Genomic DNA, 25,345 nt, shown 5'->3' with positions numbered 1-25,345 from the left:
GCTTTTATTTCATTTTGTGTGGTACATTACAAAAAATATTGTTTTTACCTTCAAAAAAATTTTTACAATATTTTTTATCCTGCATTTATTTTAGCATTTTAAAGGAGCCTCTCCAGGTACCATCACAAGATCTACATCTACTCATATATATCGGTGGGGACCATTCCACCTAAGCTGATATTATTGAGCATAAGGTGCTCTTAAAATTGTGAGTAATTTTCATACTTTTCCACTTTTATTGGTTTGAAACAGTAAGCACTATATTCTGTTTTTATTCTTTCATATGCCGCTTCCACTGTGAACACTCAAAGAGAAAAAATTCTAGTTTCATCCTTGAGTGGGGATTATACAACTCAGAGCCATATCTAAGAGCAGATTGGAGGCTCTATTCTTGTGAGTGTATTCTTTTTCTTCACATAATTGAGATATTGAACATACTGGGTTGCACTATTGGTTTTTCGTTTCTTCTTATATTTTACATGACATGCCAATAACAGAACTCCCTACCTCAATTAAAACCCAACTGGATGCTGACCCTCACACGGTCCTCCGTACGCATGTGATCATAACACAATTCAATATTGAGCACGTGCGCCTGTACGTTCAGATATCCAACGGGATATTGACTTTCTGTCATGCTATCCGATTTTCTGTCTGAAAGTTTTTACACTAATAGGTGAATTAGGATTTGGATACGTTGTGATGCCACACCTATCAAGCATATTGTGATATCATTATTATACTAAAATATGTCATCTTTAAGTTGAGCTGGTCCTACCTCGTACTCATAGAAGTCGCCATGTCGGGCTTGCCATGGCTGATTTAATCGGTTTCTACTAACTGTATGTTTGTTCTTTCAAGGTGAATTTCAATACAATCATATTCAGCATTTCATATGAAATAAGGCCCTGGAACATATCGACTTCTATTATATATCTTGGCCCCTACATGGCTAAGTGTCGCTATTGACTGGATCAATCATGTCAACATATGGTTCACAAATATAAACTAACTTGTATATACATTCACTGTACTTACATTAACTACAACCCTCGTGGGACTCATCAGCTAAGAAAGGTTTACTTTGGTTTAGTTATACTAATTGCAGGTTGTTGGTTGGCATACACTTGCTAGCTTGAATTATTCTTGTTGATACTGATACTAGTTACCTATGCAAATTTTTAGGTTTTCTTTAGTATTGATACTTTTCCGGTTCTCAACCCTTTCTGCTCTATTATTTCCCCTATATAAGTTGGTTTGTCAACTTGGCCTCGCTATATTAATCACTTATCTACGGTCATCACTACGTTCATCTGTCTCCGGGCTATCCCATTATTTTCAGGCAAAAGTGGCTTATACATGTGACAGGTTCACAATTCATTTACTTTCCAGAGTTTCTGCATTATTAGAATTTTGCTATATGCCTTAATGCTATTAATTTAAGTTTGACGTCATATGCTGATATTTTCATATTCATGCCACCTGGATTAGTCTAAGTCGCTCGTGTTACCCCTTAATTGTTGGCAAGGTATATATTGGTTGTCACTTACATGTTTACAACTATTTCCTTAGCCTTCGTAGGGCTTACCTGTCTGGCAGATTCCGCTATTTCAATGTACACGGTATTACCGTATTTATTCGAGTATAACGCGCACACGTGTATAACGCGCACCCCTAATTTTCGATAAAAAATCGGTATAACATTTTATACCGATTTTTAATCTAAAATTAGGGTGCTTGTTATACTCGAATAAATATGCTCCGATAATACCGACCGCCGGGCTCATTACAAGCCCGGCGGTCCTGGGGGGGCGGGCAGCAAGCGTTTACTCACCTCCGTGCAGCTCCTCCAGCTTCCCAGTGTAAATCTCGCGAGACCCGCAGCCAGCTCTGACGTCAGAGCTGGCCGCGGGTCTAGCGAGATTTATACTGGGAAGCTGGAGGAGCTGCACGGAGGTGAGTAAACGCTTGCTGCCCGCCCCCCCAGGACCGCCGGGCTTGTAATGAGCCCGGCGGTCCTGGGAGGTATAATCGGAGCACCCACTCGAATATTTATTCGAGTATAACGCGCACCCCTAATTTTAAATTAAAAATCGGTACAAAATTTTGCGCGTTATACTCGAATAAATACGGTACTCCTCCAGGTTCCAAGGTATTTCAAGTTGTGCCCTTAGTGGTCTCCCAGCAATTGCTGTCACCAAGTCTTTCCATTACTATTCACATCACAGGTAAGTGGTCTTTCATTACATAATGTTGGTTATTATGTCTCTGGTTGTGTTCGCTACTTTTTTTGCCACCTTCAGTGTAGGCTATCTCACTATACCATCACGTTACGCCTGACTGGCATCCAACATCACATGCTTCTCTACTTTCCAACAAAGCCAGTTTCCAATCAGACTATACTTAAGGGTATCCAAAATATGTCAAATTTGCTCGATTCAGCCCCTTTCAAACTTCTCACTAACTCTGAAACCTATTTACGGCTTCCTGAGGCCACGAGAATTCACTATCAGTAGCCTAAACACAACGCACAAAGTTGCCTTCGAAGCTCCTACCTAATTACACAACAAGATCATTACATACTGACTCTACCCGTGACCAAAACGAGTCAACTGGATCAGCCCATCCAAATTCCAACTATCCCACAAATAATATAAGGTGCCGGTGATGGTTTTCGATTCCTACCTCCTCACCGTACCGAATATTGCATCTCTTTCGCTACTGTCACTTCACGGGACTATCCTCACTACCTCTAAGTTCATGTTATACGTGCGGTTATTGTTAACAAGGCTCGGTATGAACCCTAGCCTTTATTCAGGACAATCGTTTAGGATAGGGACCGCATCTACGGCATCGAGGCAGCACATTCCAGTCCATGTCATTAAAACTCTAGGTCACTGGAAGTCAACAGCATATACAACATACATACCCCAACCAATACAGGAAATAAGAAGAGCATTTGTTAAAATGTCATCTTAATGTACTTACGTTGCATTATGTTCTTTATTCAAAAAATTTATTTTGAGCATGAAATGTATTCCTTTTTTCCCACTTTATTTACTGGCCTACAGCATACGTCGGTTTCGGCACACCTCAACCGACTTTTTCCTATCACAGGTTTGCTAACAACAATCTTACTTCATATCGTAATCAATGTTGCCCCGAACACAAATATATATATATATATATATATATATATATATATATATATATACATATACATCCATACTTATTTCGATTTATACTTGGCGCAAATCAGTTTTTTCTTGTTTTCTAGAGAATTTCACATGTTTACGGTTATTACTGTAAAAACACTTTTCTTTCAGTCTCAGTGGATGACCACTTGTCTGTCGTATATTCTTGCTAACAAACAGGTTAACACCTAGCAGTTTGTACTGAACATGTATATATATTTTTAGTTCTATCATATCCCCTCTTAGAAGTCTAATGAAAGCAAATGCAGTATTGCTCACATGAACCAATACCCCTTTTTATACATGACAGCAATTCTTTCTTATTCCAAAATACATTTATCTTTGTTGAAACGTATCTGTCACTTGCCCGCCCAGTCCCCCCTGTCAAGTTGTCACTTCCCCTCTAAATGTATGTATGCATGTATGTATGTATGCATGCCTGTGTATCTACGTCTTTATATATGCATCTGTGAGTGTGTTGGAAGTCATACATTGTAGTTGTTAAGGGGTGAAATTTGTGATGGGCTAGGTGTGGGGCTTTGAGGATGGTTTACCAAATTTTCTTTTGAGCTCAAGCCCTATGTATTTTATAAATCCAGAAATGCCCATTGCCCTGATAAATGGAATAGATTCACCAAACCCGATATTTCCGGTGTAAAATATAGGTATCGGATTCTTACAAGTCCCTAGTGCACAAGTATGTCCTGTAGAGGCCTCTGCGCTCTGCCAAAGACCTATGTCTATCCTCTGTCCATGCTCCCACCTCTGATGCTCGCCTCCAAGATTTCTACAGGGCTGCACCTCTTCTGTGGAACTCCCTTCCCTTCTCTGTAAGACTTTCACCCAGTCTCCACTCATTCAAAAAATCATTGAAAACTCACTTCTTCAAGAAAACATAGCAATTAAACTGTTAGCAGGATTTAATCCCCCATTCCCCATGACTCCTCTCTTGCAACTGTCAAAAATTACCTACTAAGCCCTCAGTGAATACTTTTCTAACAACCTTCTTCGTACCCCTAGTTCTACCCTTTGTGTCACTATACCCCACTCCCTCTAGAATGTAAGTTCATTGAGCAGGGCCCTCCACCCCCTCTGTTCCTGTATGTCCAGTTGTCTGGTTACAATTACATGTCTGTTAGTCCACCCATTGTACAGCGCTACGGAATCTGATGGCGTTGTATAAATAATAATAATAATATTTTTAACCCGTTAAAGACCAAACTTCTGGAATAAAGGGGAATCATGACATGTCACACATGTAATGTGTCCTTAAGGGGTTAAACCTATATTTATGGGCTCCTAATAAGCTTTTAACAACTGTAATTTAATTGATCTAAATCGTTAAATTACTTATTTGGCGCTGATAAACATGTTCGGCTCTAATTTTATCAAAGCCATTGTTGGATGGTTATATACTCAAAATAAGTTACCCTGGCTCTCTCGAGCTGTTCCTGGGCCTGCCTCTCCACCTCGCGGCGGGCAGTCTCCCGATCCTCCTCCAGGGACACGTCGGAGTCTAACGATGGGCGGCTTGTATAGGAATCAGCTGAACCCTGCAAAAGCAAAAGTCAAACATTAGTTGCGTACAGTGTATGAGTAACTGTGATATATGTATATATATATATATATATATATATATATACATACATACACATACATCAATATTTATAGATATAGCAGCAAGTGAGATTTCTGGTGCTTGTTCTTTATGTGTGCAGCAACTAAAACTTTCCCAAACCAGAGTCTCTTCTTTCTGGTCGTTGATGCAAGTAATACGGGGGATGTAGGGAAGCAGCGCTTAACAATTGAACTCCTTGTGTGGGGTCCAATAGAGCCAATATAAGGGAGAAAACAAAATGGGACAGGAATACTAATATAGCGTAGTATGTCTATAACAGCAGAAGCAAAATATAAGGAAAAAGCCTTCTGTATGGGTGAAACGCGTTAGTGTGTTACTTACTTTTGATTTGTTTAATAAGATTAATCTACTTTGTACCCATGGACCTTCATTGGATATCTTTTATTGGAGAAGCTGTATCTCGCATTCCCGGGTGGGGGACAAACAACCAATGCTGTAAGGAACTGAGCAATCCCTATTTGCTCATCCATTGCGAGTATATTTTTAGTTATTTTATTTGTTTTATTAATACAGAGAACACTGTGGCGAAAGTGACCTCGCCACTGGTTTTTGGAGGGGCCTGTTTGCCAGCCTTTTGCCCCATGACTATGGCCCCTGGGGGTGTTGCCCTTTGGAAATGATTATTTAGGCTTATTGGGCTTTGGGACACTTTTTATGCCCCTTTTAATCCATGGGAAGGTGTGCCTCTTCCCCTCACCCGTTTCCTGTCCCATTGTTCTCCAGCAGGGCGTTGCCCCAGGGACACTGTCAGACCAGTTGGAACTGGCTGCTTTGTCCCTCCTCGGTCTCTCATCAGCCCTTGCTATGATTTAACCCCATGGCGATTTGACTATGTTTGTGGGATCTGAGTGCTGTTCGGCTATAGTGAGCGCTCAGATCCAAGCTATCTGGGGATAGGTCAAATGTGGGGGTTCAGTTCTATAGAATATTAGTTATGTATTTTAATGTGTTTTGTTGCAGTTGTGACTTAGTGATATTTCCTGTACCTGGAGATAATTGAGTTTACTACAGTTACTTAAGCCAATTATCTCCAGGATAGAGGAGCAGATCGACCGGCTGCACAGCCTGAATCTGTGGAACAGTTTTGGTCAGGAAAGCCATGCTTGCAGTCGGTCAAAACGGACTTCCAACTAACTTTTTAACCACTGAAGGGAATTGTCAGATTTTAGGATATGTGTATATTTTAGAAGTTATAAGAATTGTATAAAAACTGTATTTTCCTGCCTGTGATAATTACATCAGCCCATTGTGTTCAGTAATTATATCACAGGCAGAGGGGAGGATTTTGTGGGAATGAATGGGAGGGAATCAAAAAGCTATTTACACTATATACAAGGTGACAACCAATGAATATTTATCCCAATAAATATATTTCCAAAGGATTAATGGCCAATAAATGGAGTTTAAAAGTAAATCCCTCATTGAGACCCAAAGTTGCTAGCGAGTTCAATTCATGGATTCGATAGCATTCTCTCTGCCTCTAAGCCAAATCAAGGTCACCACCCTTTTTGACATAACAGAACACGTTCAATCCCCACAACTCTTAGGTCACAAGATGAATTCCGATGATATGCCCTAAGGTGTTGAGCAATGGGAGCAGAGGCGTAACTAGAAATCACGTGGCCCCCCCAGATCGAAAACTGCCCTGGGACCCCCCATACGTCTATCTCCCGCTACCGCCCCATACGTCTACCCTCCCCCTTCCATACGTTGCCCCACACACACATGCAGACAAATAGATACACATGGAGACACACATATACAGAGACACACACATACATACACACACACACACACATACATACAAACACACAAAGACAAAGACACACATATACAGACACAAACACGCATACACAGACACACATACTGTGGGGATAATCATGGGGCGATAAATAATAAAAATAATATTTTCATAAAAATTATCAAAATTTAATTTAATAATTTTTATTATATCCATATTGATATCTTGAGAATTGCCCACTATTTAATTCTCTTAGATCCTAGAGAACAATCATTATGAGGATTTTTACTCCATACAATTAATACATTTTTTTTAATAAAACTATAATTTATTGTGACAATAATAATAAAATGATAATAATATGTAACATGCGTGATAATAATCAGTGAATATTTAGTATAACATAGGTATACAATATGGCAATGTTTAAACAGATACAGCGACTAAAAAACAACCAACTGTCAAGAACTTAGGAAGATTTATGATAGGTAAACAATCTGATAGACACAGAACACAGCTCAGCTAGAAGTCGTAAAATCTTGGCTATCAGTAATCCTTTTACTGCTGGCTAGAATCCCTGTAGGCATATAGTATCCTATTCTCATGCAATTTTCAATTACAATAATGTTCATAACCTTTCCAAGAACCATCCAATAAGAATCATCTACCATAGATACACTATCTTATTTCAGAGCAAATCAATACATCTGGATAAAAACAGCGGTATGCTAACACGTGATAATAATATCATTAATATATATAATTATCTTGATTCCACCTCCAGAATTGAATGTTTATAACCAGAATTCTAATTATTGAAATCTAACCGAGATTTATCCAGGTATATATTCCTGCTATTTGTAAAATTTTAATTAATTTAAAGTAATTAATAAAACCAGCATAATTACCAGTTATGTTGTAGATGTTCTCATCAGATGATTAGATAGTCCCAGGAATTTGAATGCAAGTATGATTGATGATTGTATGGAGGTGTGCATGTAATAGAGAAAGTGGTGTTGGTTAGAAAGTAAAAGTAAAATTCTAAGTGTCAAGGAATTGTTTCTTGAGTTGTGTCCAAGAGAGTTTGAGAGTTGAGTATTAGTCCTATAGTGTCCTGAATCAGAGGCGTAGCGTGGGGGGTGCAGGGGGGGCCGGCCGCACCGGGCGCAACATCTGGGGGGCGCGCTCGCCCCCATCCTCAAATGAGACCTGGCAGCTTCACCTCCTCTCTGCCAGGTCTCCTTCTCCTGTCCCTCGCGGCTCTGCGTGATGGGAGAGGTGGGACAGGAAGTGACATCACTTCCTGTTTACTCCTCTCACACAGAGCCCGATCAGCAGGGGAAGGAGCAGCAGCCTGAGAGAGAAGAGGAAGGTAGGCACTAATCACCCTTCCCCCCTCCCACTGTGTCACTACTCACCCCCCTGTCACTACTCACCCCCCCTGTCACTACTCACCCCCCCTTTTTCACTAGTCACCCCTCCTGTCACTAGTCATCCCCCTGTGACAGGGGGGGGTGACTAGTGACACAGGGGGGGTGACTAGTGACAGGAGGCTGTCACTAGTCACCCCCCTTGTGTCACTAGTCACCCCCCTTGTGTCACTAGTCACCCCCCTGTGTCACTAGTCACCCCCCTGTGTCACTAGTCACCCCCCCTGTGTCACTAGTCACCCCCCATATCACTAGTCACCCCCCTGTCACTAGTCACCCCCCGTCACTAGTCACCCCCCTGTGCCACTACTCACCCCCCTGTGTCACTAGTCACCCCCCTGTGTCACTAGTCACCCCTCCTGTCACTAGTCACCCCCCCTGTGTCACTAGTCACCCCCCCCGTGTCACTAGTCACCCCCCCGTGTCACTAGTCACCCCCCCGTGTCACTAGTCACCCCTCCCTGTCACTAGTCACCCCTCCCTGTCACTAGTCACCCCCCTGTGTCACTACTCACCCCCCTGTGTCACTACTCACCCCCCCGTGTCACTAGTCACCCCCCTGTCACTAGTCACCCCCCCGTGTCACTAGTCACCCCCCTTACTAGTCACCCCCCTGTGTCACTAGTCACCCCCCTGTGTCACTACTCACCCAACGTGTCACTAGTCAACCCCCCTGTGTCACTACTCACCCCCCTGTCACTAGTCACCCCCCCTCTGTCACTAGTCACCCCCTCTCTGTCACTAGTCACCCCCCTCTGTCACTACTCACTCCCCCTGTGTCACTAGTCACCCCCCCTGTCACTAGTAACCCCCCTGTGTCACTAGTCACCCCCCTGTCACTAGTCACCCCCCGTGTCACAAGTCATCCCCCTCTGTGACACTAGTCACCCCCCCGTGTCACTAGTCACCCCCCTCATTGTGTCACTAGTCACCCCCTCACTGTGTCACTAGTCACCCCCTTCACTGTCACTAGTCACCCCCCACTGTGTCACTAGTCACCCTCCCTCACTGTGTCACTAGTCACCCCTCCCTCTGTCACTAGTTACTCCCTCCCTAACTGTCACCCCCTCCCTCCCTCTGTCACTATGTCACCCCCACCCACCCTCTGTCACTAGTCACCCCTTCCTCCCTCTGTCACTGTGTCACCCCCACCCTCTGTCACTAGTCACCCCTCCCTCTGTCACTAGTCTCCCTCGTTCACTAGTCACGTCCTCCCTCTGTCACCATGTCACTCCCTCCCTCACTCTGTCACTGTGTCACCCCCTCCCTCACTCTGTCACTAGTTACCCCTCCCTCACTCTGTCACTAGTCATCCCCTCCCTCACTCTGTCACTAGTCACCCACTCACTCTAGTGACAGAGTGAGGGAGGGGATGACTAGTGACAGAGTTAAGGAGGGAGTGACTAGTGACAGGGAGGGAGGGGGTGACTAGTGACAGAGAAAGGGAGGGAAGGGGTGACTAGTGTGAGGGACACAGAGTGAGGGAGGGAATGGGTGACACAGTGACAGAGGGAGGGGGTGACTAGTGACAGAGTGCGGGAGTGGGTGACTAGTGACAGAGGGAGGGATGGGGTGACTAGTGACAGTCACCACCTCCCTCCCTCTGTCACTAGTCACGCACTGCCGCACTCTGTCACTAGTCACCCCCTCCCTCTGTCACTGTGTCACCCATTCCCTCCCTTACTCTGTCACTAATCACCCCCTCACTCTGTCACTAGTCACCCTCTCCCCCACTCTGTCACTAGTCACCCCCTTCCTCACTCTGTCACTAGTCACCCACTCCCTCCCTTACTCTGTCACTAGTCATCCCCTCCCTCACTCTGTCACTAGTCACCCCCTCCCTCACTCTGTCACTAGTCATCCCCTCCCTCACTCTGTCACTAGTCACCCACTCACTCTAGTGACAGAGTGAGGGAGGGGATGACTAGTGACAGAGTGAGGGAGGGGGTGACTAGTGACAGAGGGAGGGGGTGACTAGTGACAGAGTTAGGGAGGGAGTGACTAGTGACAGAGGGAGGGATGGGGTGACTAGTGACAGTCACCACCTCCCTCACTCTGTCACTAGTCACCATCTCCCTCACTCTGTCACTGTGTCACCCCCTCCCTCTGTCACTAGTCACCCACTGCCGCACTCTGTCACTAGTCACCCCCTCCCTCTGTAACTGTGTCACCCATTCCCTTCCTCACTCTGTCACTAATCACCCCCTCACTCCACGGGTTAGGGGGCGCAAATTACTTGTCTTGCCCCGGGTGCTGACAACCCACGCTATGCCACTGTCCTGAATCTCTCTGAATGTCTGTCTTGAGTCTCTCCTCAATTCTCCTTTGTCCTTACTTTTTAAAGGGTCAAACTTTCTGTACGTCATTAGTTGATTTGACAAATAGGAAACTGTAGGTGTGTCTAGTTTATCTAGTATTATCTAGTTTTTGGTCAATAGATGGCGCCCTTACATCACCAAAATTTCTTGTCCTCGAAAGAGTTAACTAATTTTAATGACGATTCTGACGTAATTTGGCTTATCTATTATGACTACTATAACTCAAATTTGCTGTCAGCTTCATAGGCTCACACCAGACTTCGTGTCTATGATTTGAGTCGTAATTCTAGAATTGACACCTCCTAACCTTAATTTCACCCTATTTCTTACAATGGGACCTTGTTAGATTTAGAAAGTAAAATTAATTAGTAAGTGTTATCGATAACTTTTATCTGGTTCTCTTGTGTCTGGTCCTTTTGTGAAGCTGTGAGACATTATTTTTCTATTCCACTAACATTTATTTAAATAACATGATGTTTCTTCATGAATATTTATCCATGAATGGTCTATATTATTAACATAATACTGATTATATGTAATTGCTATAAAAGTAAAATAAGTGTATAGTGTATAGATGTATATATAATGTATATACTTGTGTCTGTGTTGTATTCCATCCCCCCTTCTCTGTTAGACTGCATTGCCTTGTTTACATAACGCATTCTTTAGCTCATGACTTGAAAGTTACAGAAAGGAAAGAAATTTTGTGTATGTCTTGCCTGAAATCCAAAATGGAGTCCGCTCTGTTTTAAGTGTGACTGGCAGTAGACCATTTTAATTTCTATCTTAGCACAAAATGTCTGCCGATATAAATGTTCTGACAATACACACACAGATAGACGCACACATACATACAAACACACAAACAGACACAAAGACACATACATACAGACACACACACACACACATACATACAAACACAACATACAGACACACACACACACATACATACAAACACAACATACAGACACACACACAGACAGGCATACACACATACATACATATATACACACATACAGAGAAACATTCATACAGACACACATACACAAACACACATATACAAAATGTTTTAGTCACCCTCCTGTTTCCTACCTTTTAGATGCAGGAGGGTGACTTCCCTGGGGTCCAGTAGGGTCTCAGGCTTATGGAAATCAGAGTTTCCACTCTGACTCCTTCCTCTCCTTCCTCATGCGCGGCTCCCGGTGGTTGCTGGGAGGAAGTGACTGGGGCTGTCACTTCCTCCCAGCGACTGATGTCATCTCAGGGGGCATGGTCGCGCTGTTAAAGCACCGTAGCGCTGACTGGCCCCCTGGAAATTAATTTCCATTGGGTGACCCTAACAGCATGGGCCACCTGATGGGACCTTAGCGTGCGCCCCCGGCAGTTCTACCGGGTCGAGGCCGCAACACATGCCGGTGGGCACCGGGGTCGCAGGGATCCGCAAGGCTGCCGGACCCCCTGAAGTGCCGGGCCTGGAAGCAGGGTTCGCAGCGGTAGTTCCGCCACTGAGTGGGAGTATCTTTTTGGGAGGTTATGGAGTGAAAATGCTCCATGATATGTTTCTTGAAAGGATGATACATCTTCCCCACATACTTAATTCCACATGAACAGGTTAGGAGGCAAATGACACCAGCAGTTTTACAATTGAAAAAAATGCTTGACATTAAAGCAGTAAGTTCCAATACCGTCTGTAATAAGCCTAGAGTCTTTCAGTATAAATTTACAAACCACTCACCTCCCGCACTGATACAAAGGGGGAAATAACGTCCTTCAGATGTATATTGTGTGTTGGGAGGAACCAAAATCCACCCAAAATCTTCTTAGATTCTTCCTAACTCCCTAAAAATGTAAGTTTGTAACCTCTGTGAAAGTGTAGCTTCAAGCCATGCCTCCAAGTCCTCTAAATGGGAGAGCCATGATTATTACTTCTTGGTCTCAAACCCATTCATACCGTGACACCACATGTGCATAAGCAATGCCGTTCACATTCGATACAGTTCTGTAGGTTAATGTATAAATTAAAAGAAATTTGTTTAGATTAAAAAATATATATATTGTTCTTGGATGGAACATTAGCTTAAAGATAGAGTACAAAGAGTTGTCATCAGTGGTAAATTTACAAGCTAGACAAAAGTGGTAAGTGATGTCCCTCAGGATCACTTCTGTTCAACATATTTATAAATGATCTTAAAATAGGCATTGAAAGGCATGTGTCAGTGCTTGCAGATGACACAAAACGAGGTAATGTGAGCAAGATATTACTTCACTGCAGACGGATTTATATGGATTAGCGGACTGGCCACTCATATGGCAGATTGATGTAATTTGGGTAAATGCAAATATATGCACTTTGGGACGAGGAATGCACAATAAATTTACACTCTAAATGGTAGTGAATTAGGAAAAACAACCCTATAGAAGGATTTGGGAAAAGTCATAGATATTAAGCTATGCAGCAATGTCCAATGTCAATCAGTAGTGGCTAAGGCCAGTGAGATATTGTAATGCATAAAATGTTGTATTAATCTTCAGGCAAAAATATAATTTTGCCCCTTTATAAAATTGACAGCCCAAACTTAGAATATGTCCTACAAAATTAAAAAGGGTATGAAAAGCTAACAAATTGAAATCTGTTCAGTTTTAAAATATGGCGTCTTAGAGGGGATATGATAGCATTATACAAATATATTTGGTGCCAATACAAACCATTGTCTAAGAATGTATTTATAAACAGGACTATACATAGGACACAAGGTCACCAATTTTGACTCGAAGAAAGGACATTTAGACTAAGGCAAAGGAAAGGGTTCTTTACAGTATCAATCAATAAAATGTGTACTTTCTGCCTTAAAGGGAATCTCCAGTGCCAGAAAAACAATCCGTTTTCCTTGCACTGGAGGTTCCCTCTCCTTCCCACCCCCCAATCCCCGGTTACTGAAGGGGTGAAAACCCCTTCATTCACTTACCTGAGGCAGCGACGATGTCCCTATTCGCTGTCTCCTCCTCCGCGCCGCTCCTCCTACTGTCTCCAGCGGCCGGTGGGCGAGACTGATCCCGCCCACTGGCCGGGGATACCTAATGCGCATGCAAGGCAATGCCGCGCATGCGCATTAGCGCTCACCATAGGAAAGCATTGAAAAAGAATTTCAATGCTTTCCTATGTAGAAATGAGCGACGCCGGAGGTCCTCACATAGCGTGAGGACGTCCAGCGACGCTCTAGCAAAGGAAATCTTTGCTATGATTCAGGAAGTGACCTCTAGTGGCTGTCTAGTAGACAGCCACTAGAGGTGGAGGTAACCCTGCAAGGTAATTATTGCAGTTTATAAAAAACTGCAATAATTACATTTGCAGGGTTAGGAGTAGTGGGAGTTGGCACCCAGACCCCTCCAATGAGCAGAAGTGGTCTGGGTGCCTGGAGTGTCCCTTTAAGGAGGTTTTATCAGAATTTAAACAGTGACTGCATGAATTCTTGCAAAAACATAATATTAATGGATATCACATTTAATATGCGGGGTAATAGCTTCTTGATCCTAGAAGAGACCTGACTGCCAATCTGTGGTCGAGAAGGATATTTTCCCCTAGTTTGTTGCAAATTTGGAAAGTGCTTCAAAACTGTTTCTTTTGGATCAACAGCAGAAACAGATGTGAAAAGGCTCAACTTGATGCATGCAAGTCTTATTTCAGTCTATGTAACTAAGGTATTATTCATCAAGCCATTAATTAAATTGACACTTTAGTCATCAATACCATGTCATCTTATTGAAGAGGTTATGGAGCTAGGCTACTTTCATTCCAATAATATGTTAAACTGACAATATGTTGCGGACGTGAAGGGAGCTGTACAAGCTCTAACTTCTGGGAAGCAGCTTCTGTGGCTCTCTGATTAACATGGTGTCTCGGTCCAACTACAAGCTCCACTGCAAAGCTCTGTATTGTCAGTTTAACAAATTAATGGAGCAAAAGACTGAATGGATGGTACTTAAGCATCATAACCAATTCAGTATGTTGGGTATGGTGCTAAGAAAGTCTCTTCAACAACTTATTTTAATCAAGCCTCACAAATTCTTGACACTAGTACATTGCACATACATACATATTTAACACACACACACACACATTCACCTACATTTCTGTTTGTTTGTTTTTTGTGTGACAAATTTGTATAAAATGTGAATTGACAGCCATAGGAAAGTACAGGAGAACTTATGTCGCTGAGGGAACTATTCCGGAGGGACGGTGGGTTGAATTTCTCCTGTATATCAGGTTTTTGCTCCCACTAGGTTCTCTTGTACTAGAGGGATAACTAGATAACGGAGCAACATAGATGAAGAAAAAGTGGGGGAATGTGGGGTGATGCAACCCCTATTTGACTGTTTTCTTTTACCTTACTCATCTCACTCACACTAATTCCTGTGCTCCCCTTTCCTACTTCAGATCTCATAGTTTAGATAGATAAGAGGGAAATATTATTATTTTTAAATGTGCTCAACATAAGAGAAGAAAAAGTGAGGGAATGTGGTGACATTCTGTCATCAAACTAACATGGTGACCAGGGGTCATGTGATCAAGTTCATGTAGATCTTTCTTACAGGGGGATAAGCTTTACCCTTTGATATGTTAAGTAGGTAATTCAATACCTTTACAAGTCAGGAGAGAGATAACCACTCCCCCCCCTATCCTCATTCCTTCCTGTTCCTTCTTGGCTGTGCTACTGGGCAGATGTGCAGACGCCATGTGCTATCATGGTGAACCATGTTATACTCTATTGCTTCCTTTTCTTCCTTGGTGGATGTGATGTTGGATTTGCAGCAGTGAGCCATTACTAGATGTGAAGGCCTAACCGTGGGTGAGATCAAACGTGTGGGGAAAGGGATTACTATATAGATAGATAGATTTAAAAGGGTTGTTGCTCCGTGGGTCTGGGCTGTGTGTTTGTGATATATTTATAGTATTGTGTTGTTGCCTTCTAAATAAATACCTTTTAATGTAGATGAACCTTGTGTAATATTTATATTAATTTGGTGATACACCACAATTTGGGTCACTGTAAAAAAAGTTTATACATTTTTTTTTTATTTGGATATAACTGAACTAAAGATCATCAATTACTGAGTAAAATCAATAATGTTTTGAGATACTAAAATAAACTATACCAACTGAGATAAAAAAAAAATTGTATATAGAGGTAATGATGCACCTTGTACTTCAAGCATTTATTATATTAAATTACTCATTTGGGGCCTTTATAAAGCATTTAGTACATTCCTCATACAGACCACTTATTAAGCATTTATTATATAACATTATTCATGCAGGGTCCGAATGTAGGGCACTTTACATAGATTTGTAATTATTCAATTATCATGGGCCATATTAATCAATCTAATCATAAATGAACTCGGATGTTTTTCCTGCTGAATTAAAAATTGTAATAGTAAAAGATTTTTTTAATTAAATTTCCATTAATGATCTATGGTTTCTTAAGGCATCCTACATAGTGATGTCCCGAACGGTTCGCTGGCGAATAGTTCCTGGCGAACATAGCGTGTTCGCCTTCGCCACGGTGTTCGCCTTCGCCCTATTTTTTTTTGTGGCCAAATTTACTAATACTAAGTAAAAATTACTTAGTATTAGTAAATTGTGCCCGTACTCGCAATACCGCGAGTAGGGGCATGTCTATTAAACAGCCTGTGGCTGCTCATTGTTAAAAAAAAACAATAAAAAAATGTGATTGGTTAGATTCCAAGCCCACCAATCAGAGTGCTCTGAAGAACTTTCCCACGCTGTGTAAAATGACACAGAGCACTGTGATTGGTGGGCTTGGAATCTAACCAATCAGAGTGCTCTGTGTCATTTTACACAGCGTGGGAACGTTCTTTGGAATTTTCCCACCCTGTGTAAAATGACAAAGAGCACTCTGATTGGCTTAAACCAGCCAATCAGAGTGTTCGTAACCTAATTGCAGCGCGTGGCAAGGCTGTATAAGCCTTCCCCCGCCCTGCAGAGCTCAGTCTGCGCGGAGCCCTCCATGGGTAAACATGGATTTATTTTTTTTGCGCTCGTTTTTTTTTTTTTTTCAATTGCGTCGGTTATTATGGTTTTTTATTTGGCCTTTTTGGGGGCTGAAGAAAGAAGATTTTAGAAGAAAGAAAACATCGAATGGTAAGTTTTTTTTTTTTGTTTTTTTTTTACAGGTTTTTAGTTAAAGGTCCCCCCTCATTATTTTTAGGGTGAGGGGGGTAGGTAGGGAGATAATTTTTTTTTGGGGGGGGGAGGGGTGACTAGGGTCCCCTTACCCACCGCTCAGGCTTGGGGGCCGGGGGGGGCAATAGGTCCCCCCCTTATTGTTATTTTTAGGGCCCCCACCCACCGCTCAGGGGTGGGGGCTGGGGGGGACAGTAGGTCCCCCCCTTATTGTTATTTTTAGGGCCCTCACCCGCCGCTCAGGGGTGGGGGCCGGGGGGGACAGTAGGTCCCCCCCTTATGGTTAATTTTAGGGCCCCCACCCCCCGCTCAGGGGTGGTGGCCTGGGGGGAACAGTAGGTCCCCCCCTATTGTTCATTTTAGGGCCCCCACCCGCCGCTCAGGGGTGGGGGCCGGGGGGGGACAGTAGGTCCCCCCTTATTGTTATTTTCAGGGCCCCCACCCGCCGCACAGGGGTGGGGGCTGGAGAGGGGGAGGACAGTAGGTCCCCTTTCCCTGTAATTGGACAAACTTTTCTGCAACAGTTTGCCCTCTTACTTGGGTTCCGGTGGGGCTCCCAAGGGTCCTTGCAGAAGCTGATCCCGCTGGAAATTCATTGGATCTTAGCCAATAAATGCAACTGACATTACCAAGCCCTAGACTCTTGTTCCTGGTTGGCTAATGACGCCAAAAAGAGTTACAGCTCCAGAAGCAGAGGGGTTAAACTCAATTTGTGCTGTTTTTGCCGCATTCCCATATGAGCAAACTCCAGGCACCATGACCACTTCAAATCACTGCATTTGATTGGGCCTCCAGGACTGATGGCTACTCTGCAGGCAAACACACTGACTACCACCTCAAAGGCCTCAGTGTCAGACATGACATATTTTCTATATGTGGTCTTTAATGGTGAATATGACATGATTTCCTGGTTTTATGACCTCATTCAGTCACAGACTACATAGCAGGTTTCAGGCAGAGTCCTACATATCTGTGGAGAGTCCTGCTTCATGCCTGGCTATCTTAAGGCCCTCCCTGGGCTGTGTTAATAGAGACAACTGTATACCTAATGACTACAATTTGTGGGCAGGAAGAGTTACAGTTCACAGAAAATAGTGACACTATAGTCAAAACTACAGCTTAATATCGTTGTTCTGATGTCTATAGCTTGTCACTGAAGTCTTTTCAATATTAATGCTGCTTATTCAGAGAAAAGGCAATGTTTGGGTTAGGCACTGGGTAAGTTTGTATTCCCAACACTATAGTATTTCTTTAACCCCTTAAGGACCAACATTCTGGAATAAAAGGGAATCATGACATGTCACACATGTCATGTGTCCTTAAGGGGTTAAAGCTATCTCAAATCTTTGTGCACAGTGGCCCTGATTGATTAATATGATTTGCTGTTAAACACATACAGAGCTGTTGACTGCCTCACGCTTCACAGTTAATGCTCAATAATACTTTACTAGCAAATATCACTTTCAGAGATTAGTTTACAATGCAACATTAAAATAATTTCCTTTCCCCCCGCATTGTCATTGTGAAAATGCTAACACTGTAACACGGCATTATGCGGATTTGCAACGCTATGCATTTTCTGTTTCCTGCTGAAAAGGGGATTTAAATACTTAACTACAAGGCTGCAAATAATCCTCAAAAATTAGCATTTTCTGGATCTGTATACCTTGCTTTCTAATCATGCCAGATGACTGGCAATTGGGCAAATATTTGTAATGTTCAGATTCCACGCAGGATTAGGACTATACAGCCTTGTTTTCTGATCATGCCAGTGTTAATAATAACACTTGGAGGAACTCACACCAGGCATCCCTGTATTAGTGTGTACACACAAACCAAGCTCTCCTGGACAAATGCCCAAACAGAGATAATGCATGTTATACAAGTGGCCAGTCAGTCACCTCCCAAAAGTTTTGAGCATGTCAAAAAGATAGAATCTTTATTAAATGCTTATAACGAGTGGAGTAAATCTCTAAGTTGTGCTACAGTCATCCCAATATATTATCTATTGGAGCTCCATAGGCATCAGTGTTATATGTCTGCACTGCTCCCCAAGTGGAGATATTACCAAGTGACGGCCTTTGCTGAATATGCAAAGTCTCTAGAAGTTGGCAGAGCCACTTTAAGAAGCATCAACACATGCACTATTAGCCAAGATAAAAGCGCTAGATCAGAATACATGTGGGAACTGTGAGTTTGTGTTTAAATGTACCGCACCCATTTTAATATAGAAATATCAGAAAACCATGAAAACTAGAATATAATTGGTTACTGGTGAGAGTGTACACGTTTCTCTACTTCATCAGTATATCTTCCTTTGTTTCAACTAGTGAACTAGCTATGAGAATGCATATTTATGGTCATTTTAATGCATGTTTCTGGTACTTTAACCATGAGGCACACTGACTAAAGCCTTACTGTGCACATTTTCAAGAGCTTGATGGACCCTGACAGTGTTTATTTACTAAAGCAGGGATAGGCAACCTTCGGCACTCCAGATGTTGTGGACTACATCCCCCATAATGCTCTTACACCCGTAATGCTGGCAACGCATCATGGGAGGTGTAGTCCAAAAACACCTGGGGTGCCGAAGGTTGCCTATGCCTGTACTAAAGTAATAATTCAGAGCAAATTCAAAATTAAAAGAGCACTATAGGGTCAGGAACACAAACACGTATTCCTGACCCTATAGTGCTAAAACCACCATCTACACGGAAGTGATCAATGCGGAAACAGAAGACTATTATACGCTACAGTGCAGTAAATAAGAAATGACAGGATCTTTTCGTCTTTCGCACTTGCTCATAAAGTAATTTATTGACTGTAAAAATATCTACTGGTTACATCAAAGAGCGTATTAATCTTGGCACAACTAGGGTACAGAAACGGTTTGCTCCATTTTTAGTAAAGTCGAAAAAAAAGACGACCCACTAACAAATCAATGGGATATTTTTATTTTATAAATAATAGAGCAATGCCTTTCTATGATAAATCTAGTCACGACACTCGAAAAAAGTCTTAGATAAACACAAGACGTGTGGTGTGAAAAGAGTACGATCGAGGAAGTCTGCCAGTTAGAGTACATTCAGAAGGTTGATACAATGGCTGTGACATATCCATGACACAGACAAGTTTTACTAACTACATAAATATATACCTGTGGAAAGTATTATTGTAAGATGCGTAGAAAGAATATAGGATAAGTACGGTATGTAGTTTGGTTTAAGGCCAAACATAATTTCTTTGGGCATAAAGATTCTCCACCTCTGTTTAGCTTGGCAACACTAATTACAGCATGCGGAGAGGGTGCAGTGTGAACCCCCTTTCTGTCTCCCTTCTGTAGCAGACCCTCACCTCTACCTTTTGCACCCTCTCTTAGTACACTACTGAGGCAACATGACTTTTGTGTATTAGTGCTCTCATTCTAGGCAGAGAAAGATAAAAAAAACTAATATAAATTATTATTGCATTTTGCCTAAATATGTATGTGTGTTAATATCTGTTGATATCATTAGGTAGATATCTGGACAAATATATATTGAGTTAAAACATCACTTCAGTATCTGGTGATGCTTTATAAACAAACCGACAAAATCAACAGACAGAGGATGGATGGGTGGATGGAGAAACGGACAGACAAAATAGGCATATACGCACACAAGCATTTTTCAAGATGATACTGTTTAAATATAATGTCTGGCACACACTGTCTTCATATACAATATAGAATGAGTAATAATATAAACTGGCAGAAACGATGATAAGCCCGATTAGTTTCGGTAGTTTAACTCTCTTTGCTTGCCAAACAATATTTGAAAAGATTGAAAGAAATAAGAATAACATTTGGCTGAAATACAATAACACAATAACAGTATTTTCTCTCGGGTACCAAGCTTTCTAAATCCTACAGCAGCTCTCCAACACACCTACTCAATTATAGATCAGAGCATTTTGGCCTGGTTACATCAATGTACAGAGATTTTTATTTCAATAAAAATAAAATATGCATTGAATAATACTGCAGATTCATTTATCACCCAACCCCTTCAAAAAGACTGCATGATCCAACGTGGAAAAAAATAAGTTGTTACATAAAGGTGTGAATTTCTGTTTCAGTTTTGTGTGCCTTATTGTTTTATCTCACTGATACTGCATGTCTACTTTGGTACTGGGGTGTAAGTCGGAGACTCCCTTTAATGTGAAATTATGTAGAAAAGCACCTCTGAAATACAAGTGGTTAAAAAAAAAATTAGTTTTTTCCTCCATAAAAATCAACATAAACAGCTTCCTTTGCAGGCACATCCGTTCTAATATCTCTACCTACCAAAGACGATTATATAATCTTTCACACTCAGTGAATACAAAGGAAGAATATATCACCACCCATACCCATGGCATGCCAGCCTTTGTTTTACACACCTCTCTTTTTGTAAACATTAATTCAGAGAGAAGAATTAGGTTAACTATTTGTGAGCCAAGATCCAGTGATATCAGGGTAGGCAACTTTTGGGACTCCAGATGTTGTGGACTACATCTCCCCTAATGCTTTGCAAGAATTACGGCTGTAAGAGCATTATGGAAGATGTAGTCCACAATATCTGGAATGCCGAAGGTTGCCTACCCCTGGTCTAGGTCAAGACAGAAAAAAGACACAATATTAATTTAAAAATTGTCAATGAATTTTACAAATGAAGAATGCGTCACCATCTATAATATTTGTTCATTCAATGTATCCTTTTCTAATAATACCTCCTCCCCTTGTCCCGTCTCAGTTGGGAGTCCCCCAAGGTTTTGTTTGTGGTTCCCTTTTTTTCATTTTTATATTGCCTCTCTTGGCAAACGTATTCATTCCTTTGGATTCTGCTACCACCTGTATGCTGATGACACCACGATATATATGTCTCCTCTCCTGATCTCTCCTCCGCTATGCTAGAATGCATCACAAGTTGCCTTTCTTCCATCTCTGTGCTCCCGCTTTCTGAAACTCAATCTCTCTAAAACTGAGCTTCTTAACTGAATCCCCATATTTTTTTGCTGAGATAGGTGATTTTACGTAGTCTTATAAAAATTGAAAACTGTATTTTTATGTGTGTGTTGTTCTGTATATTGTATAATATTTGGGCTCTAAGGCTGTTCCTTAATCTGTACATCTGTATGTGTGTCAATATGTGTATCTGTATGTGTGTGGCAGTATTTGTATATGTGTGTTTGTACTTCTACATGTGTATGAGTGTGTGTATTTGTATGTGTCAGTGTGTGTATCTATGTGGCTGAATCGGTATGTGGCAGTGTTTGTATCTGTGTATTTGCATGTGTCAGTGTATGTATTAGTGTATCTGTGGAAATATATGTGTGTCAGTATTTGTGTTTGTGACTGCGTGCCTGTATGTGTGTCAGTGTTTTTATCTGTGTGTCTGTATCTGAATGTATGTCAGTGTGTGTATTTGTGTTTCTGCATGTGTGTCAGTGCCTGTATTTGTTTGTGTGTCAGTGTTTGTCTGTGTATCTGCATGTGTGGCAGTGTTTGTATCTGTGTGTCTGTACATCTATATGTGTGTCACTGTGTGTATCTGTATGTGTGTGTCAGTTTTTGTATCTTTGTATCTACATGTGTGCCATTGTGTGTATCAGTGTGTCTGTGAAACTGTATATGTGTCAGTGTTTGTATCTGTGTCTGTGCCTCTGCATGTGTGTCAGAGTGTGTTTCTGTGTCAGTGTTTGTAAATGCGTGTCTTTTTGTGGTGTTGAGTGTCTATATCTGTAGTATCTGTATGTATGTCAGTGTTTCTATGTGTGTCTGTGCATCCACATGTGTAAGTGTTTGTATCTGTGTGTTTGTATCTGTGTGTCTGTATTTGCATGTGTGTCTATCTATCTATCTAGCTAGTTATCCTTGATGAGCAGGGAGAGCCTAGGGCAGAGAAAAAGGAGAGACGGGACAACAATATATTTATATATATATTAATTAAATAAATAAATTTTGTTAATATGAGAGGTACAATTTAGTGAAAAAAGGTTTGTAACCACTGGTCTAAGGAATATCTAATTTTCAGGCCATTGTAGCTGAACTAAAAAAATCTTCCAATACAGTTGGTTTTCCGACTCAGCTAGTTGCCCTAAGATGTGTTATTCCCTGGTGAGTTTCTCTGGAAAACCCTGTAAATTGTTAATTTGCTTGTCACAATGCGCACTTTGAGCAATGGCACCTGATCCAGTTATATTCGTCTGGTAACTTCATATTTATAAAAGTCATAGTACATACGTGTTTTGCTTTCCCTGGCAACAAATTGTGAATTGGATAGAAAAATATTTTTTTTGCTTTGTTTAGCAATAGCTCCTATTAACCGAAAAAAACAATACATGTATATAATAAATTAACTGCATCGCAAATACACAAATCATGGCATTCCCCATTCTGCTTGAAGAAAGGCCTTATATTTCGAACTAGGCCGCAGTATGGAATAAATGAATACGGCTCTGCCAGACAGAATAATGATCTTTCTATCTGACATGCTCACTCTGCTTTATGAGTTTATTTTGACATCTGCTCGTTTATCACTTGAACTAATGGCTGCAAAAGTGTTGCCTGTTATTCCTAGTCTTGCTGTGTTGCTGAAGCAGGCCTCTAGGTCTCCTGGGAGACTTCTACCTCAGGAGGAACAGCAGCGAGGCGGTGGAGGAAGGGAAAATATTTTTTATTCTATCTCGAAGTAGGTTCAGCATATATACAATGCTGTAGAATTAGCTCTGTGAAAAAAAGATAAATACGCCATGCCAACAAAAAGGATATATGTTTCTGACATATGGATTAATTAGGACATTTCAGCATTTCTTCAGAGGATTTGCCAAATGTAACAGGTTTATTGCCTGGCATAGAGCCTCAAACACCATAAGGCTCTCCATTAAAACATTTATTTTCATGTTTACTACAAGAATGTAAGGTATAAGCAATTTATAATATACTTATAAACTGACAGAATTTCCTGCAGAGTACTTTCAAGCTGTAATAAGAATTAGATTATGGGTATATATATATATATGTGGGCTCATCCAATGCTCCATTTATGATTGAAAGTTACAGTGCATACAAATTCCTTTCTCATATTTAGACACATCACATGGTCTTTAATTTACGTATTCCCTGCTCATGAGATAGGATGATATCCGACGACATGATCACAGTTAGATCTTGTTATACTTGCCAACTTTGAATTACTAAGATATCGCAGCCGATTATTGGGCGGCTTACATTGATTGAGCTATGGAATGCATTCTTTCTTTGCTCTCCAGATCTTTATATTGAGTTTTCTTTTTCTTGTCCATTCCAAAACAATTAGTGCTCTGCCCACATGGACAATTTGCAAATCACAAGAATAACAAGTTGCTAGAGATTAAGACACGTTTCCCTTTCACCTATAGATATCTCATCTTGTTTGTTCCTTTTATGACTGCTTTCTCAAATGTGAGGGTTGTTGGCAAAGCTTTGGAATATTATATGTTTGTAATATGCTGGAAATACCTTTCTAGTTATATCATGAATTAAATCTCATCCTGTCACTGGCCACTCAGTAAAATTAAGTATTAGTATGTACTGTCACTCTCAATGGATGACCAATGATAGGTTGATATCATCTCCTGCCACTATCAGCCTATCAGCTATCACTAGCACTTAAAGGAAAACCATACTAATCACTGCAGAGGCTGGAGAAGGAGGAAGGAGGCAGGGTGGACAGGTGCCGCGGATAAATTATTTTAAGATGAGAAAGCACTCAGGGACTCCAGCCCCATAATGTTGTTATCGGGATGGAGTCTGAATGGAGTACTCCTTTATCCAGCACTGAACTCATGAGTCAGGTTAAACTGAATCAAAGTTATGAAAGAACTTAAGATAACGCAAGAATCATCATGAAGTCAGCTAAAAGTTAAAGGGACACTATAGTCACCAGAACAACTACAGTTTATCGTATTTGTTCTGGTGAGTATAATCAATTCCTTCGGGCTTTTTGCAGCCTAGCGATAACTCCACTGGCCACTCCTCAGATGGCTGCTAGCGGGGCAGTGTTGTACAGTGTGCAGCACTGCCATTCAGTGTCTCCACCCTCTGCATGGAGACACTAAACTTTCCTCTTAGAGATGCATTTGTCTTCGACAAAGTTTGTAAATTATTTTTAATAAATACAAATTTTGACGGTGTTGGAATTTCACTGAAATTCCAACCCAGTCGTGAGAAATACATAGGCCAAGTAGGGACTACTTTATCTCTGTATATTTCCTCTGCCTGACTTTCCGTCTGACTTTGGGTGGAGCTACATTGGCAATCCTGATAGCTGTCACCAGTGATGGTTGTATGGAATTGTCTCGATATTCCGCTTTCTCGCAGAATCCTCTATAGACCGCAATGCTGTACAGCAGTGATGTCTGCCCCTGGCACTGAATCGCACTGAATAGGACCTGCTGAACAAGATGGCAGCGCCTGCGAGGGTCAGATCCAGGTATGTAAATCTCATCTTTACTTGCCCGGCCAAGGCCACCGGACCCCCAGCTGCAACATCACTGCTGGGGGTCTTTGCGTATTCGTGCATGTGGGTGAGTACGGCAGTGACATCGGCTCCTGATGCGGAAGAGGACCCACGAGAAAACAGGTTCAGGTTAGTAAAGATCATCTTTAGTTGTCCCCCCAGACCACCGGACCCCCATTTGCAATGTCACCATTTAGGGTGTCGGTGACAGTGCTGCATTAATAGCCGAACTGGAATTTTTTTTAAAGTCAGCTATGTGTCAGCTCAGTTGGGCTACTCTGGTATTAAAATTTAAATTC

The 25,345-nt window shown here is 41.6% G+C and overlaps 1 protein-coding gene across 3 annotated transcripts in view; it reads right to left on the bottom strand.

The window, feature by feature from the left end:
- Window positions 1-25,345, bottom strand: part of CACNB3 (calcium voltage-gated channel auxiliary subunit beta 3) — a 273,992-nt gene that overhangs the window by 55,913 nt on the left and 192,734 nt on the right. For all 3 annotated transcript variants that reach the window (XM_063426059.1, XM_063426058.1, XM_063426057.1), the window contains exon 2: window positions 4,625-4,747. In XM_063426059.1, coding sequence (XP_063282129.1) covers window positions 4,625-4,747 — 123 coding nt within the window. The remainder of the gene's footprint in view (window positions 1-4,624; window positions 4,748-25,345) is intronic.

Source organism: Pelobates fuscus, chromosome 1, assembly GCF_036172605.1.
Source record: "Pelobates fuscus isolate aPelFus1 chromosome 1, aPelFus1.pri, whole genome shotgun sequence".
NCBI classification, from domain to species: Eukaryota; Metazoa; Chordata; class Amphibia; order Anura; family Pelobatidae; genus Pelobates; species Pelobates fuscus.
Note: the sequence above shows the minus strand (reverse complement) of the source record. Positions and strands in the feature narration are given on the sequence as shown.